A 16,520-nucleotide genomic window follows, 5' to 3' on the forward strand; every position below is an offset into this window, starting at 1 on the left:
TTTGCATTGTTATCCTTGTTCTTATTTTTGTCGCACCTTCCATCTGCTGATATCAAAGAACAGAGCAAAGAATTCAATATTACAGCTGCAGAGAAGGAACACAGAGAGCTAGATCAAAATTAAATTTAAAATTTGATAGGTCAATTCAGAAGTCTAATAACAGTGGGGAAGAAGCTGTTCTTGAATCTGTTGATACATATGTTTAAGCTTTTGTATCTTCTGTCTGATGGAAGAGGTTGGCAGAGAATATAACCAGGTGAGGGGTTTTTCATTAAGTTGGCTGCCTTCCTGAGGCAGTGAGAAGTGTAAATGGAGTCAGTGAATGGCTTGTGTGATGGACTGGGCTGTGTTCACAACTCTTTGTGGTTTCTTATGATCCTGGACAGAGCAATTGCCATACAAACTGTGATGCATCTGGATAGAATGTTTGCCGTGTGTGCATCTATAAAAATTAGTAAGCATCTTTGTGGATATGCCAAATTTCCTTAGCCTCCTGAGGAAGTAGAGGCATTGTTGTTTTTACTTGACTGTAATGTCAACATGGGAGGACCAGGACAGATCATCACTTACAGGAACTTGACACTCAACCATCTCCTACTTACTGCAAGTGTTTTGTCATCTGTAAATCTAATTGATGATATCATTCACCCCTCTATCATTATGATAACCTGTGCTAAGTATTATGCCATTATATCATCCAGTACCTGCCAAAACGAAAGGCATATAAATTCCTCAATTTGTTTTGAGCTCAAGTCTTCTGCACTGCTGTTGTTAACATATTGGGATGTAGTTCCACAGACACTTGCAGTCCATCAACACCTTATCAAATAGCCCGTATGTATATGCAGGCAATGAGTGTTCAGAGGTTGGACAAACACAGTAGCCAGAGCAGGAAACTGTGATCATTTCCTCTCCTGCCTCTCCTGCTGTGCAGGGAATGTCAGTAAATAGGGAACAAAACCCTATCCTTCCTTTTCATAGCCTAGGACCAGCAAGACCAATTCTAAACCTCATGCTGTTGCCCCAGAAGAGTTAACTGGGCACATGGGTGGGTTGAAGCTGGAACCATCCTATTCTGTATCTGCCATGGGCATACCAGCCAGTGCTTCTACTCACCAGGTGACAGATGAGTTATTCCAGCCCCCTTCAGCTCCGAAGAAGAGTCATATCAGACTTGAAATATTAACTCTTATTTTTCTCTCTCCACAGATGCTGCCTGAACTGTTGAGTTTCTCTAGCATGTTCTGTTTTGGCCAATGCTGGAGATCCTATTCTGTATGATCCTCCCACTCCAGTTTACCTCACTTCCTCAACGTCACTTCCTATTCCTTGCTCCCTGATGTGTGCTAATTGCTGTAACTACCTCTTTCACATTCTAACCACTTTCTTTCAATTGATTTCTTATGAACTTTGCAATAAATGTGTCTCATAGTCACACCGGACAAGTTCAATGAGACATTGGTGGGGAGATGTAAGTGGATATTCTGTCCTGTCTTTTGACTGGGTTGATGCATTTTTTGGGTCGATCAAAAATAACCAAGGAAACATAGAAATCAGTTCAGGAGAAAAAACAAACATCTTTCAATGTGGCTTGGTTATGATATTCTAAGCTGTTGAGGATTTATTGTGTTGTATCAAACAATTGCACAACTTCTAAAGCTTGCTATATTGGGCGAGGCAGTTTTTAAAAGGTTAAAACTAATAAAGACTTTTTTTTAATTTAACTTCCAGGTCTGTGATTGGTGCAGACACAGCCACCACACCAAAGACTATGTAGACACTAGTGACAGTGAAAGCAAGCTTCAGTTCTGTAGTATGAAATGCCTGAACCAGCATAAAATGGATCGATTTTACAAAGAGGCTCAGTCTAACCTGCCCGTGGATGTGACAGACTCTCCGTCCCCTACTATTGCGAACAATAAACTGGAGAATGGAGTGACCCAGCTCATCACTGCAGAAGCCTGGAATATCAATCCAACAGGACTTATGAAAAAAGCACTTTCTCCCTTAGTAGCCGTTCCAGCATCTTCTATTATGACGCCGCAAACTGACCCACCAAATGGAGTATCACTTAAAGTAGCTGCTACCGTACTGCAACCAATTTGCTTAGGAGATAGTCCAATGGTCCTACCCATCCACTTGCAAGTGGCTGGGAGCTCAGCACCCCAGATACCTGCGGGTGGTAACGCACCATGGGTAATGACTAATCAAGGAGCAATGCCACTGTCTGTGTTACTGGAGCAACACTTGATTCAGCATTTAAATTCTCCTCTGCTGCTGGCTTCACCTACTGCAAGCCCTGTGAACTCTGTCCAGAACCACATTATTCAGGGGACGAGTGGGCCTTGCATTCAGTCCCAAACACTGGGTCAGAAACCTTTAAGTCAAACACAAGAGTATGACATTCCCCCTCCTCTTCAAATCCCTGGATTTGCTACAGTCCTCCAGGACTTTTTCCCTTCACATAGCACTGTACCCCCAGTACCAAATGTCCAACCAGCCCCCGAGAACATGGCCTCTAGCTTCTCCTCTTCTCCTCACCAGAACTGTGGTGGGCTTTTCTCCCCATTAGTTCCTCCTGCTACGCTTCTCGTCCCTTATCCAATAATAGTTCCTCTTCCAGTCCCAATACCCGTTCCCATCCCCATTCCCATTCCTGTGGCCAAGGACCCAGATCCTGCCAGATTCACGGATATGCCCAGAAAAGCCAGCAGCTCTGGCACCACAAGCAGGAGCACCCAAACGTCAAATGAGAAAGAAGAACAAAAAGTCTCAGAGTACATCCAGCACCAAGGAGTGCAAGACTATCAACATGTCAACTATAAGTTCAACACTGAGACTGAGGCGCTGGATCTATCCATGAAGCGAACATCTGTTGTAAAGAAAAATGAGTTTTTTTATCAACAGATTGAACAGGACGGTGTGCTGGATCTATCAGTTGCAGCCCCCAAGAAAATGAAAGAGAGTCAGAACCTTCCAGGTAATGCATCTTCTAATCTGTCAACTAATTTGTTGAATGAGCCCCTGACTCATTCTAGTGAAGCCTGGTCTAACGCTGTGCCAGTGTTAGGTGCGCAGAAATTAGAGACGGTGCTACATGGCACATCTAATAGCTGCGAGTTTTCTGGCCAGCCTAAGTGGGTGATGGATCAAAACTACGGCAGACTGAGGAATGACATGCGAGCCGCTAGTAATGCTGAAACCCTCAATAGCACAGACACTGCGAAAGTAATTGTGTCTGTAAAGGACGCTGGCCCAGCCATTCTCTGTGGCAAGATAAAAACTGTTGTTGGGGTGTCTACGAAAAACTTTTCTTACAAGACAGATCTGTCACAGGAATCTGTTTTACAATGTTATGATGTCAAATCACAACTCGAGCTCAGAGACGGCAAAAAAAGTAATAAAAATAGAGGCATAAAATTAAAGAAAATGAGTTCGCAGGATTTCCATGTTCTTCCAATAAAAAAACAGCGCCTAGCTGCCTTTTTCGCAAGGAAGTAAAGTTTTCGGTTGTTTGAAAGAACTTCTGGATGTACAGAGAAAGAAAACCCATGGAAAAAACTGAAACACAGACAAGATTGCTGTTATGAAATTGAATCTTGCAGCAATGACACTTAATGGAATATTTACTTTCAGAGTATTTTTTGGAATCATGCTGACAGTTTGCATTGGAACAATTCTGATTAGTTACCCCTCCACATCCCTTCATTCCAACTCCAGGCAAGCAGAAGCATTCATAAAACACCCTTATTGACAAGGTACCTTTCTGACATAGTACGAATACGAGTTGCAAGATGTATCATTTCTTGTCCTGAAATGTTTTGTGTTGAATCCCTGACTCTGCAGGTGCTAAGTCTCTCCCCTGCTTTGGTTTAAATGCTTATGAGAAACAACCTAGATCACTTCATCGGAAACCTGTTTAACATCACAACCTGTTACCATGTGCTAGGCATGTTTGGCAATAAGCACATTTCAGACCACTCAAATTGATGAAGAATTGTTTCTTTGTTTTTCACTTGTCAAATTTTTTTTTGGTATGCCGTTTCTTGGAATCACTTTTTATCTGTCCAACTACCAATCTGAATCCATTCAGTACAGTATAAATATGGTATTTATTTTTATTACACCATGTTAATGAATTAACTTCACAGAGGCCAGTATTCCATCATCAAGTCACTCTTTAGTTACACAGGGAGAGTCTTTGACACTGATCCTACTCCCTTAGAGCCAGCTCTGAGTGAACAGAACCCCTGACATTCCTGTCTATATCTGTCAGCCAGGGATCCCTGATTGGACCAGGTTAACAGCCCCAATCAGGAACTCATATTCTATGAGGTCCACCTGGCTGACCTCGTTACAATCACTGCAGTTACTTGCATTTAATCTGATATAAAGTATTTTTTAAGGATGCTTTGTTTTCAATTATTTATTGTTGAAATTGATTTAAAAATGATGAATTATTTGTATATTCTTGTTGCTACAGCTATTGGAGTCTTTAACCGTGCTTTTACAATCCAAGCCCTAACATATTGCTACCTTTTTAAATTGTTCTTAAATTCTGAGTCCATAATGGTCTGAAGTAAACCTGGAGAATAACAAGTTTATGATAGATGTAAAGCTGCCACAGAAGTAAAATAGATCAGAAGATATCACGCTATTCTAGTGTAAACATACGTTTGTCTCCATGATTTTGCATGCTTCACTAAGTGACGTAATGTCTGCCTGGTATTGGCCTTATTTCTCACACAATTGCTGTCCAGCATTGACTGATTTCCATCAGTTCCAAAAATGGAACTGTGAACTGTAAGCTGATGACACTGTCATTAATCATTGTATTTGCCTTCCTGTGAAGCCCTCTTTGAGGTTTTGCAGATTCCACCAAGAACAGTGACATTCTATCAAAGTCCTTTTTCATTTCATTTCATTTCATCCAACAATATAATGTCAGAAGCATACCTTAGATCTCCTGTGGGAGTGTTGCATTCTTAAGGAGAACGACATTGTTTTGTCAAGGTTAGACCAGGTTTGGATGAAAATCACACATTTATGCACATTTGCATATACCAGTTTCTGCACTGGAGCGTGGTCTTCAGTTGAGTGAATGTTTAATAATCTGAATAACTAATAAGCAGCCCAAATAAATTTTCACTATTCACTGTCAGTATAAACTTGTGCTAATATGACAGGTAATAACCCTTCAATGTGGCATTGGGACACACTAACCATTGCTGTCCACGATGAGTACTCATTATGGAGAATAGATGAGTCTTTTCATTTAATCCACAAAACTCAGTGTGTGTGAGATTTTGAGTGGGAGAGAATTAGGATGAATTTTCTCTCTTGAATTTGGTGTGTAAGGTCAGATGCTGCCCGACCTGCTAGAGTTCTGCAGCAATTTCTGTTTTTCTTTCAGATACCCAGCATCTGCCATATTTTGCTTTGATTTGCATAAAATGAGAATTGGATCCACATGCTCAAATTTGAATTTCACACGTGTTAATAAGATTAGTAGACTTTCACTGACACAGTCAATATCTCTTTCAAAATTGAAATCTGATCCACATAGCAATTTCAGGAAGCCCAGTTAAATATAAAGTTTATGAGATCAAAGGGTGAAAATAACTTATGAATAGTTTACCATCGAGGCCAGAATTTCTTGCACTAAGCTATAGAACTCAAGCTTTGATAAATCATTACACTTTCACTACCCTACAAAAATCCATGTGCACCACTTGTCAATCATATGGCATTAGAATTTGCTGTAGATTTTCAAATTACAGTTCCATTTCAATTGGGTGCAGTTGTTTTGAAATGAAAGGCACGTCACTGAAATGACCACTTTTCTTGATTAAAATTATTGGAGCTTTGATATGTACTAACAGTTTAATGCTACTGTATTAATGTACAACAAACGCAATACCAAATGTTCTCCTCAACAACAATAATCATGCTCAAATGATCCTTTATGAGTTAGTCTTTTTTGCACTATCATGGCAAGGATGAAACATAGCTTGCGCTGTCCACTAATGGAGAGGATGAAATTGCAGTGTCACTAACTTTAAAGAAGAAGTCAGCATGAATATTGAGCAGGCATTAACCATTTCAAACTTGTTGCTTCTTTACTAAAATTAGCAGATATTAGAATTTCAGCCCCAGTTTTGGCATTTCAGTTGGCCCTCTAAGTAGCTGTCCTTTTGATACGATTTGTTAATTTCTGTTAATGAAGTTTGGTGATCCTTTTATACAGACATACTTCAAAACTGTTTACATCAAAGAATCACAGAATTTTTACAATATATAAGGAAACCCTACTCAGCCCATTGTGTTTGCAGCACCTCGCTGCAAACAGCATAACTTAGTACCATTCTCTCATTCTTTCACAGTAACCCTGTACATTGTTTTTATTTCAATAATTGTCTAAAGTCCTATTAAATTCTTTGATTAAACATGCTTCCACCAAACTTTGAACAAACCACTCGCTGTGTGATCGAATTTTTTCTTATATCACATTTTCCTCTTAAATCACTTTAAAACTCTACAATGTCCAGACCCCACATGATTTTAAAAACTTCTATCAAATCTTGTCTTAGCCTTCTCCTCTCTATCCTCATAACTGAAGTATCTCATCTCTGGAACCGTGCTGGTAGACTTCTTCAGCACTCTCTAAATGCGTTGTTATCCCTTCTGAAGTGAGATGCATCAAAACTGTACACAATAACTAGTGTCTCATACAGGTTCAGCTTAATCTCTTTGCTCTGCTACTCTATGCTCTTATTAATAAAGCTTAGGGTATGTGTCCTTTATGAACCATGCTCTCCTGCCACCTTTAATGATTTAATTGTCCAAAGAAGAAATTGGTCCTTCAGTAGACGCCCTGCCAGTAGCAATCTTGGAGAAATTGTCAAGCAAATTTTTCACATTTTAATTTGTTATAATTGCTACACATAATTGATCAATAATTCCCCATAACTATGAAACATTCCACATGAATATTTGCATGATGTGATGTGCAAGGCAAAATACATGCTTCTGCATCATAAATCTTCAAGTCACCTCCTAAAAACACCAATTGTCAAAATACTCTAATGCTAATACTTTGTTAGGATCTGGAAGTGACTCCCTATTTCTTTGAGATAGCAAGAACTGCAGATGCTGGAGTCAGAGGCCGCACAGTGTGGAGCAGGAGGAACACAGCAGGCCAGGCAGCATCAGAGGAACAGGAAAGTTGACGTTTTGGGTTGAGAAAAAGGGTCCTGACCCGAAACATCCACTTTCCTGCTCCTCTGATGCTGCCTGGCCCGCTGTGTTCCTCCAGCTCCACACTGTGTTCCTATTTCTCTGTTGGTTTCTTGGTTTTAGTAGACCTCCACTTTGGCCATGGCTGTTTACTTGAACTGTACTCTTTTTTGCACTGCATCTATTCCTGAAGTGTCAGACTTCCACTCTTCTGCTATTTATTCCATTCTTATCAAATTAGTTTTGATCCACTCCATTTCCTGTTCTGTTGTCTTGTTGCTAAATAGTCTTTCTATTGCTGCTATTTGAATTGGGTGCTTGGAATCTTTTTCCAAACATAACCATGGGATGACAAGGTGTATAGCTGGATGAACACAGCAGGCCAAGCAGCATCATAGGAGCAGGAAGGCTGACGTTTCGGGCCTAGACCCTTCATCATAACCATGGGATGATTGTGTGCAGTCTAGCTGTGAACAAAAAGCTCACCAGCTTTGAAGACATCAGCTGGAATAGCATTGCTGGCCGCAGATTTTGCAGTGTTTCATCTGTTTGATTATTTATCTCAGCTATCCTGTTGCTGTTGACTCACACTGGATTCTACCACAGGGCACATAAATCCTAGGCTATTCTCGTGAATAGCCTGGAGAATAGAAGCTACCATTGTGGAATCATAGCTGGGGAGTTGTTGAAAATATTCATTCTAAACTTGATGGATGGCATTGTCATCCTTAAGAGAAACACCATCCTTGTGAGTGAAGAGGATTTTGACCCTCATGGTTTCAAAAAGGGCTTTGCGTGATAGGATGGTTAGTATAATGGTCTACATTAGAATAGAACTTTTCTTTAACTTCTTCATCGGAGTGAAGGGCCAGTACCTAATGAGGGTGGAATGTTGGTTGCAGCTCAACTGTACATGAGGTGTCATGAGTATTTCATTCATAAAGTAAGGGGCTTCTGGCAATGCATTCAACATCAACTCCTAGGTGGCAAAATCCACTCTGTGGGATTGAGGGTCACTGTCAGCTTTTCCTTTCCAGTTGAAGATATCTTTCGAACATGAGCTTTCTTTCTTCAACCACGACTGAGGTGAGTTTGCTGTAGATTTTTTAAATTATAGTTTCATTTCAACTGGGTGTAGTTGTTTTGAAATGAAAGGCAGGTCAATGAAGTGAGCATTTCACTTCATTAAAATTGTTGATGTTTTGATATATACCAACTGTTTTACACTATTGTATTAAAGTTACATTTGGGTACAGTTCCTGCAAGGTGTGGCTCCCTAGACAAGAGAAAGTAGGACAGCTTATTTTTTGGGAACCTTTTCTCACCCCGCTGCTCACTTGGGGTGAGCAGATGTTGTCCTGAAGAGCTTGGCTCAGTCACCGACTCTGCTCCTTGGAGAGACATCATCCCAACAACAGATGTCTAACAACCTTCATGCATGTATGGCTTGTGTGCGCATTCCGGATTAAGGTCTCCCAGATTCACAGCCTTGTTCACATTGCCAATTCTCCATTGCTATTAGGACTTGGCAAATAGACCCTGTCAGAAGTCTGCAAGGTCATTTAACATGGGGGATCTTCAAACATCATCACTGCCTCCCACAGGTTAGTTATCAGATTTCAGAGATTTGGTAAAGCACCGTGCTGGAACGTCCTTACTCCTTCCCAGAAAGTGAGAATCTTCCTTCACTTGTTCTGCCGTTGAGGCCCTTCAAACTGCACTTTGTCTGGCACCTCACCCTGATCTTTCCCTGACCAAGGATGATCCCTCCTAGAGCAAAGAGCTCCTGACAGTATTGCTCATGGCATTATCAGATTACACAAGCCTCCCCATCACATTACAGTGGTGATCCATGAAAAGAGCATATGACAATAACATTATGGAGGGACTGATCTTGTGGTTCAAAGCCTAATTTGCAAAAGGTGTATTAGTTTTGCAGATTGAAAATATATAAGATGCCTTAGATTTAGAGACAGGATATTTAATTTCCATAAACACGATGGTTTATTAGCCACGGTAAGAATGAACTTCATACCAGCCATTGGCTTAGACAGCAACCTGCAGTTTAGACCATCCTTTTTGTGCTACTTGAAGGATACAATGCAGAAATATCAAGATCGTCTTCTAAATAGTTAAAATCTCGTCTTTAATTATCGCAGTTAAATTCAAAACAGTATGAAGGTTTCTTACACATGAAGCTTTCTTTACACATCATGGACACAACCAATGCAATAAAAGATCTAATGCAAGCTTTGAGCATTTTTCATCCTAATCACTCTTCATTACTCTCCATTTATTACATGTTGTCCCAAAGTTTTGTACTTTCACCATGAATGTATAAAGTAACAAATAATTGCAGGAAAAGCAGCCAAATTCATTGCAGTGGGGTATGTTTGAGGAACGAAATTCTCTCTCTATTCGGGTACCATCTTAGAATTTTTAAAGATTTCATTTCTCATTTGTTTCAATTCCATGATTGATTTTTTTCAAGTTACAATCTACAGCTTGATGCTTCACCAAGTTTATTTTCATTATTATTTAACTGTTTATTTGCGAACAGAAGTTTTTTTTTTAAATAATGGATTAAATTTTCTTTTCAGTTCACTAGTGCTTGTTCCTTGGTTTCCTTCCTCCAGTGGATGTGACACCTCCTTTCTAAACAGCATTGAACAATGCTACTAATTAACTCTAAGTAATAAGATGCAGAACATTGATCCTGCCGAAGCATAGAAACATATGTGCAATGCTGAAATTGTCAGTGAGTTTAGGTACTTTGATGTTTTTGTTTAATTGTGTGATTTTACTTCATTTTGAAAGTACTGCATCTTTGTGACAAGGCAGTAAGGCAATAATATGTCAAAGAAAAATAATAAGACACAAAAGGAGATGCATTCTGCTATATTATAGCAGAGCTGCAGATGGAATTTTCAGAGCAGCAGATGTTCTTCTTCATTCTTCTGTATAGAAAACCTTACAGGCATTGAAACTACACAGAGGAATATCATTTTATGACCCATTGTGTATTATGAATGCTGCACTGATGACATGGATTAAGAATGTGAATGCTAGGTACAATTATTAAAAATCTTTCATTTTAATAATGCATAAAATTATACTGTAAATCATGATAGATTCAGTGAAATAAAACACTTAGTCATATTCATTCTTTTGTGCATTTTATTAAAAAAAGCATCGTCAATTCTTGATTGTTGAAAAACCAAGCATTAAGATTTCAGATGATTACATGTTGTTGTACAGTGTCACTGTGTTCAACCCTGTATTTATTTCACTGTTAATGTTCCTTTTCATATTGTATCTGAGTAGAATGTAACAAGTTTTGTTAAAAAGGGAAAAATGTTGTTTGCACTATATAGTACTATAGATTTATGTATTTTATAAATCTATTGGTTGTGCTCTGAATAATTTGGATGTTTTACCCATACAAAAAGCTTGCTATAAATGGATCATGTGTGTCACTGTTCAAAGCACTTGTAGCTGAAGGTATTTTACACACAAATTTCATATTTGAAGTCAGCCTTAGAGCATGAAACCATGGCAAGTTTAATAATTCAGATTAAACCATGGTGACTGTGTCAAATGGATTATTGTTCCTTTCATCACATGGTTCAATTATATCAGGACTGTACTGTAATATCCAGTGTTCTATCAAATGTATAATTTTACCTTTTATAAGAAACATATTGAGTCTGACAAGACTTCTGGATATAATTATGCTGAAAAATATTTTTAAAGACTTTATTTATACATCCAAAACTATATAAACACCAGATATTACAGAAACTTTTTTAATGCTCTGTAATGCCAGTTAACATTTGCATAAATGTCATGCCTTACACTGTATTCTGAGCCAGTTTAATAATTACAGATTATTGCTTTCAGTTTGATGTTTTGAATAGCATGTTCTATGCTAGTGTTCAATTTATTGCAAGTACACCATTCTGTATAAGAGTTGTTTTCATGATGCTGTACAGTATATTGATGCAGTACAAGCTTGGTGTGGGTATTTAATAGAATATCAGAGAACTGAATTTTTACTCAGAGAATACAGCGTCGTCAGGGATTGGTTTTGTTTGCTTAAGAAAATATTATGAATTTTCTTCTATTAAAGTGATTATTAAAAAGGTCTTGTACTTGTTATGACTTTCACTGAAAAACCCTAAAATGTGACTTGCTTTGGGTCACTGGTCCCAACAACTCTCAAGGCCCAGTGTCAAATTACATTTCTGTGAAGTCTCTCGAGCATCTTGCCACATTTTAAGGCATTTTATCATTATAAGTTGTCATTGCTCATTAGTGAAGGATTTTGATCAGTGCGACCACATAAAACATTTACTAAAACAAGACATTTGAGCAGGAGTGGACCATTTAGTCCTTTGAGCCTGCTCCACCTTCAATACGATAATAGCTGATCTTCACCTTAATGTTTACTTTACCACCTACTCTACATATCCTTTGTTTCCCTGGTTCACTGATGTCTGTTAGGGAATGAAATCTGCAATCCTTACTTAGTCTGGCACATATGTGACTCCAGACCCACTGTCATACTGTCATAAAGTCATACAGCACTGAAAAAAGGCCCTTCAGCCCACCATGTCCCTGCTGACTATGCAAATCCCATTTACCTGCACATGGCCCATAGCCTACTATGCCCTGCATTTTAAGGACTCATCCAGATGTTTCCTAAATGTTGTGCATGTACCTGCCTCCACCACCCGCTCAGGCAGCACACTCCCTATTTGTACCACCCTCTGAATCACTTACTCATCACCTTAAATTTGTACTGTCTGGTCTTCTCACTATCTACCCTGCCTATGCCGCTCATAATTTTGTATATTTCAATAGTATGTAGGTGGCTACGAAATAATGGTGACAAAAATAAATCTGTACCAAATATCTGAACAAAGTGCAGGAGTAAACCTTTCAGCCCCTCGAGCTTTCTCTACCATTTAATAAAACTATGGTCATTCTGACTGTAACCTCAAATCCCACTTACCCTGGTAACCTTTCACCATCTTGCTTGAAACACTCTATTCAGCTCCGCCTTAAAAGTATTCAAAGCCTCTTCCCATCACCTTTGAAGGAAGAGGGTTTCAAAAACTTAATCATATGACAGCAAAAACAAATCTAATCTCTTTCAATGTCCTTCTCCCACCCCCAGTTCTAGGTACTCTTTCAAAAGAAAACATCTTCGTTATGCCATCAAGACTCCTCAGGATCGTACATGCTTCAATCAAGCCAACTCTTACACTTCTAAGTATAATTTCCTATAATCAGTAAGTTTTCAGATGACTTGCCTCCTCTGCTCCAAGGGAAACAAACCTATCTTATGCAGTCTCTTCTCATAACTGAGATTTTTCATCCCGGGCAACATCCTGGTGCATCATCTCTTCAACATTTCCAGTGCAATCACATCCTTCCAATAGTGTGGTGACCAGCTCTGCACACAGTATTCCATCTGTGGCCTCACCAATGTTTTATAAATTGAAACAAGACTTCCTTGCTCCTATATTCTATGCCCTGGAAATGAAGGCAAGCATCCCATATTCCTTCTTCACCAGCCTGTCTACATGTGCTGACAATTTCAGGTGTGATTGACTCTTAACTGCCCTCTGAAATAGCCTAGCAAGCCACTTAGTTGTATCAAACCACTACAAAATCTAAAGAAAGGAATGAAATCAGATGGAACATGTAGCATTGACTTGGGCACCAGAAACGACAATGGCAAGCATAACTTTGCCAATTCTACAAAATTCTCCTTCCTAACATCTGGGGCTTGGTGCCAAAATTGAGAGATGTCCCACAGACCCAGTCAAGCAATAGCCTGACACAGTCATTCCCATGAGATCATATCTTACAGACAATGTCCCAGACACCACCATCACCATCCCTGGATATATCCTGTCAAACTGGCAGTAGAGGTGATGGCATAATGCAATGACACATTTGGAAAGAAGTTGCCTTTGGAGTCCTCAAAATCGATTCTGAGCCCCATGAAGTTTCATGGCATTGGGTTAAACATGAGCAAGGAAACCTCCTGTCAGTTACCACCTATCCTAATTCCCCTCACCCTTGACTAGTTAATTGACTAGTTAATTACTAATATCCTTCATGTTGACAACACTTGGAGGAAACACTGGGGGTGGCAAGGACACAAGATATACTCTGGGTGGGGAATTTGAAAGTCCAACACCAAGAGTGGCTTAATAACTCCGTTTCACTTTGAGCTGGTCATGCCCTAAAAGACTTGGTGCTGGACTGGGTCTGTGGCAGGTGGTGAGGGAAGGAACAAGAAGAAAAAACATACTTGACCTCATCCTTACCAATCTGCCAGTCACATGTCCCTGACAGTATCAGTAGGAATGACCATTGCAAACCTTATGAATAACAAGATCTGTCTTCACAGTGCAATACCACTGTACTTAATGGGATAGACTTTGAACAAGTCTGGCAAGATCAAACTGGGTGTCCATAAGGCTGTGGGCTATTGGCTGCAGCAGAATTGTTTTCAACCACAATTTGTAATGTCATAGCCTGGCATATCCCCACTCCACCATTACCATCAAGACAAGGAATCAACCCTGGTTCAATGAACAGTGCAGGAGGGCATGTCAGGAGCAGCACAAGGAACACCTAAAATTAACGTGTCAACCTGGTGAAGCTACAACATAGGCATCCCTGCACGCTAACAGCACAGCAGCATGCAATAAGGAGAGCTTAGCCAAGCTACAACCAATGGGTCAGATCTGCTGTCCTCCCTCATCCAATATTTAATGGTGGTGGACAATTAAACAACTAACAGGGGGTGAAGGTGCAGGCTGCACAAATATCCCCTATATGGCCAGCCATTACATTCATGCAAAGACAAGGCTGAAGAACCCATCTTCAGTCAGAGTACCAAGTTAGTGATTCATCCCTGCTTCCTCCTGACACCTGCAGCATGTCAGTCTTCAGCAGATTTGATTCACTCCAAGTGCCATCAGAATCAGCTGAAAACATTGGATATTGCAAGTCAATGAACCCTGGCCCCAATTCTGGCTATAGTACTGTAGAATTGTGCTCCTTGCCAAGCTATTCCAATACAACTACAATACTGACATCTACCTGACAATGTAGAAAATTGCTGAGGTATATTCTGTTCAAAAAGTGTAGGACAAATTGACCCTGACCCATTAGTCTACTGCCCCATTAGTCACTAATGACAGAAGGGATTGGTGACAGTTTTATCAAGAGGCACTAGTATAAAAATAACCTACTTACTGATGCTCAGTTCGGTTTCACCAGGGCCCCTCCTGATATCATTATGTCCTTGATCTAAAAATGGTCAAAAGAGCTAAACTCCAAAGGTGAAGTGAAAATGACAGCCCTTGACATCGAAGATGCACTTGACTGAGTGCAGCATCAAAGAGCTCTAGCAAAACTGGAGTCAATGGGTATCGGGGGCAAACTCTCTGCTGTTTGGAAAAATACATAGCTTAAAGGAAGATGATTGTGATTGTTGGAGGTCAGCTATCTCAGATCCAGGACATCTCTGCAGGTGCTTGTCAGGGTAGTGTCATAGACCCAAACATCTTCACCTGCTTCATCAATGACCTTATGTCCATCATAAAGTGAGAATTGGGAATGTTTGCTGATGATTGAACAATATTCAGCACCACTTCTAACTCCTCAGATGCTGAAGAAGTCCATATCCAAATACAAGACCTGGATAATATCCAGGCTTGGGCTGATGAGTGGCAAGTAACATTCACATCACAGAAGTGCTAGGAAAAGATGTTCCATCAAGAGAGAATCTAATCATCACTTTTTCATGTTCAACAACATTGCTGTCATGAAATTCCCACTATCATATAGACAAATAAATATATGAAGTAAGAGCAGAAGTAGGCCATTTAGCTCCTCAAAACTGCTCTCCCATTCAACAGAATCAAGGCTGATCTATTTATGTTTGAAATTCTACATTCCCATCTAATATTGAGAATATTTGATTGTCTAATAAGAATTCATTACCTCTGCCTTAAAAATATTTTATGACCCCACCTGACTATTCAGACAGAGTTTCAAAGTTGCACAATTCTCTGAAAGATAAAAATTCTCCTCATCTCTGTCCTCAAAGGGTGACTCAAAGGCCCCCTAGATTTGGACTCAACCACAAGAGAAAGCTTCCTTTTTCTGTGCAACTCATCAAAACTGTTCAGAATGTTAGATACTTCAATCATCCTTCATTCTTCTAAGTCCCAGTGGAAGCAAGGCAAGCCTGGCTAACTTATCGTCATTCCAAGCATCAATTTAGTAAACCTCCTCTGAAATGCATTTACCTACTCCCTTAAATAAGGAGACAAAAACTGCACACACTATTTGTGATGTGGTCTCACTTACTTTTATATTCAGTTCCCCTCACAATAAAAAATAGCATCCCAATAGCATTTTTGATTCTGTGTTTTACCTGGATTTTAACTTTTGTGACTTGTGCATTAGATCACATAGATACCCCTGCACCTCAGAATTCCATTCAGGTTCTCCATTTAAGTAATACTCCGCTTTTCCATCCCTCCTGCCAAAGTGCACAACTTCACATTTTCATTTATTATGCTTCATTTGCCAGACTATTATTCACTCACTAACCTCTCTGTGTCCATCTGCAGTTTGCTTATATCTGCTTCACAGTATGCTTTCCTACCTATATTGGTGTTGTCTGCAAATATAGCTCCCAAATCTTCAATCTCTTTATCCAAATCTTTGATGTAAGTTGTAAAAGTTTGAACACCCACAGAGATACCCAACAGTCCTTACTCAGCACATCCTGCCAATTAGACTAAAATGCATTGTCTGTTTCTACCAGCCAGCCAATCTCCTATCCATGCTAATCTGTTATTCAAAGTTTTGGCAAAGATCTGTATTTCAGGTTGTGGTTGAGGTTGTTGACTTGCTCGCTGAGCTGGCTTGTTCTCGTTCTGACGTTGTGTCACCATGATAGGTGATATCATCAGTGGATCATCCGATGAAGCGATGTTATTCTACTCAGCTTGGTATTCATACTATTTGGTCCATTATGGTGAGCAGTGTCTTTTTCGGTTTTGATCTGTATAGGTTTGTACATGGGGTCCAATTCTATGTGTTTATTGATTGTATTATGGGTGGAAAACCATGCCTCCTGGAAGTCCTGTGTGTGTCTATGTTTGACTGGGGCTACTACGGTTACCTTGTCCTAGTCAAACTGATGGCCTTCATCGTCTGAGTGTACTGATATTAAGGAGAGTTCGTCG

General features: G+C 39.7%; 1 protein-coding gene across 1 annotated transcript in view; it reads left to right on the plus strand.

The window, feature by feature from the left end:
* LOC109930163 (retinoic acid-induced protein 2) overlaps window positions 1–4,280 on the plus strand; it is an 82,870-nt gene extending 78,590 nt beyond the window's left edge. The window contains exon 2 of the mRNA XM_048602701.1: window positions 1,732–4,280. Coding sequence (XP_048458658.1) covers window positions 1,732–3,501 — 1,770 coding nt within the window. The 3' untranslated portion in view covers window positions 3,502–4,280. The remainder of the gene's footprint in view (window positions 1–1,731) is intronic.
* The last annotated feature ends 12,240 nt before the right edge of the window (window positions 4,281–16,520 follow it).

Source organism: Rhincodon typus, chromosome 11, assembly GCF_021869965.1.
Source record: "Rhincodon typus isolate 14 chromosome 11, sRhiTyp1.1, whole genome shotgun sequence".
Taxonomy (NCBI): Eukaryota; Metazoa; Chordata; class Chondrichthyes; order Orectolobiformes; family Rhincodontidae; genus Rhincodon; species Rhincodon typus.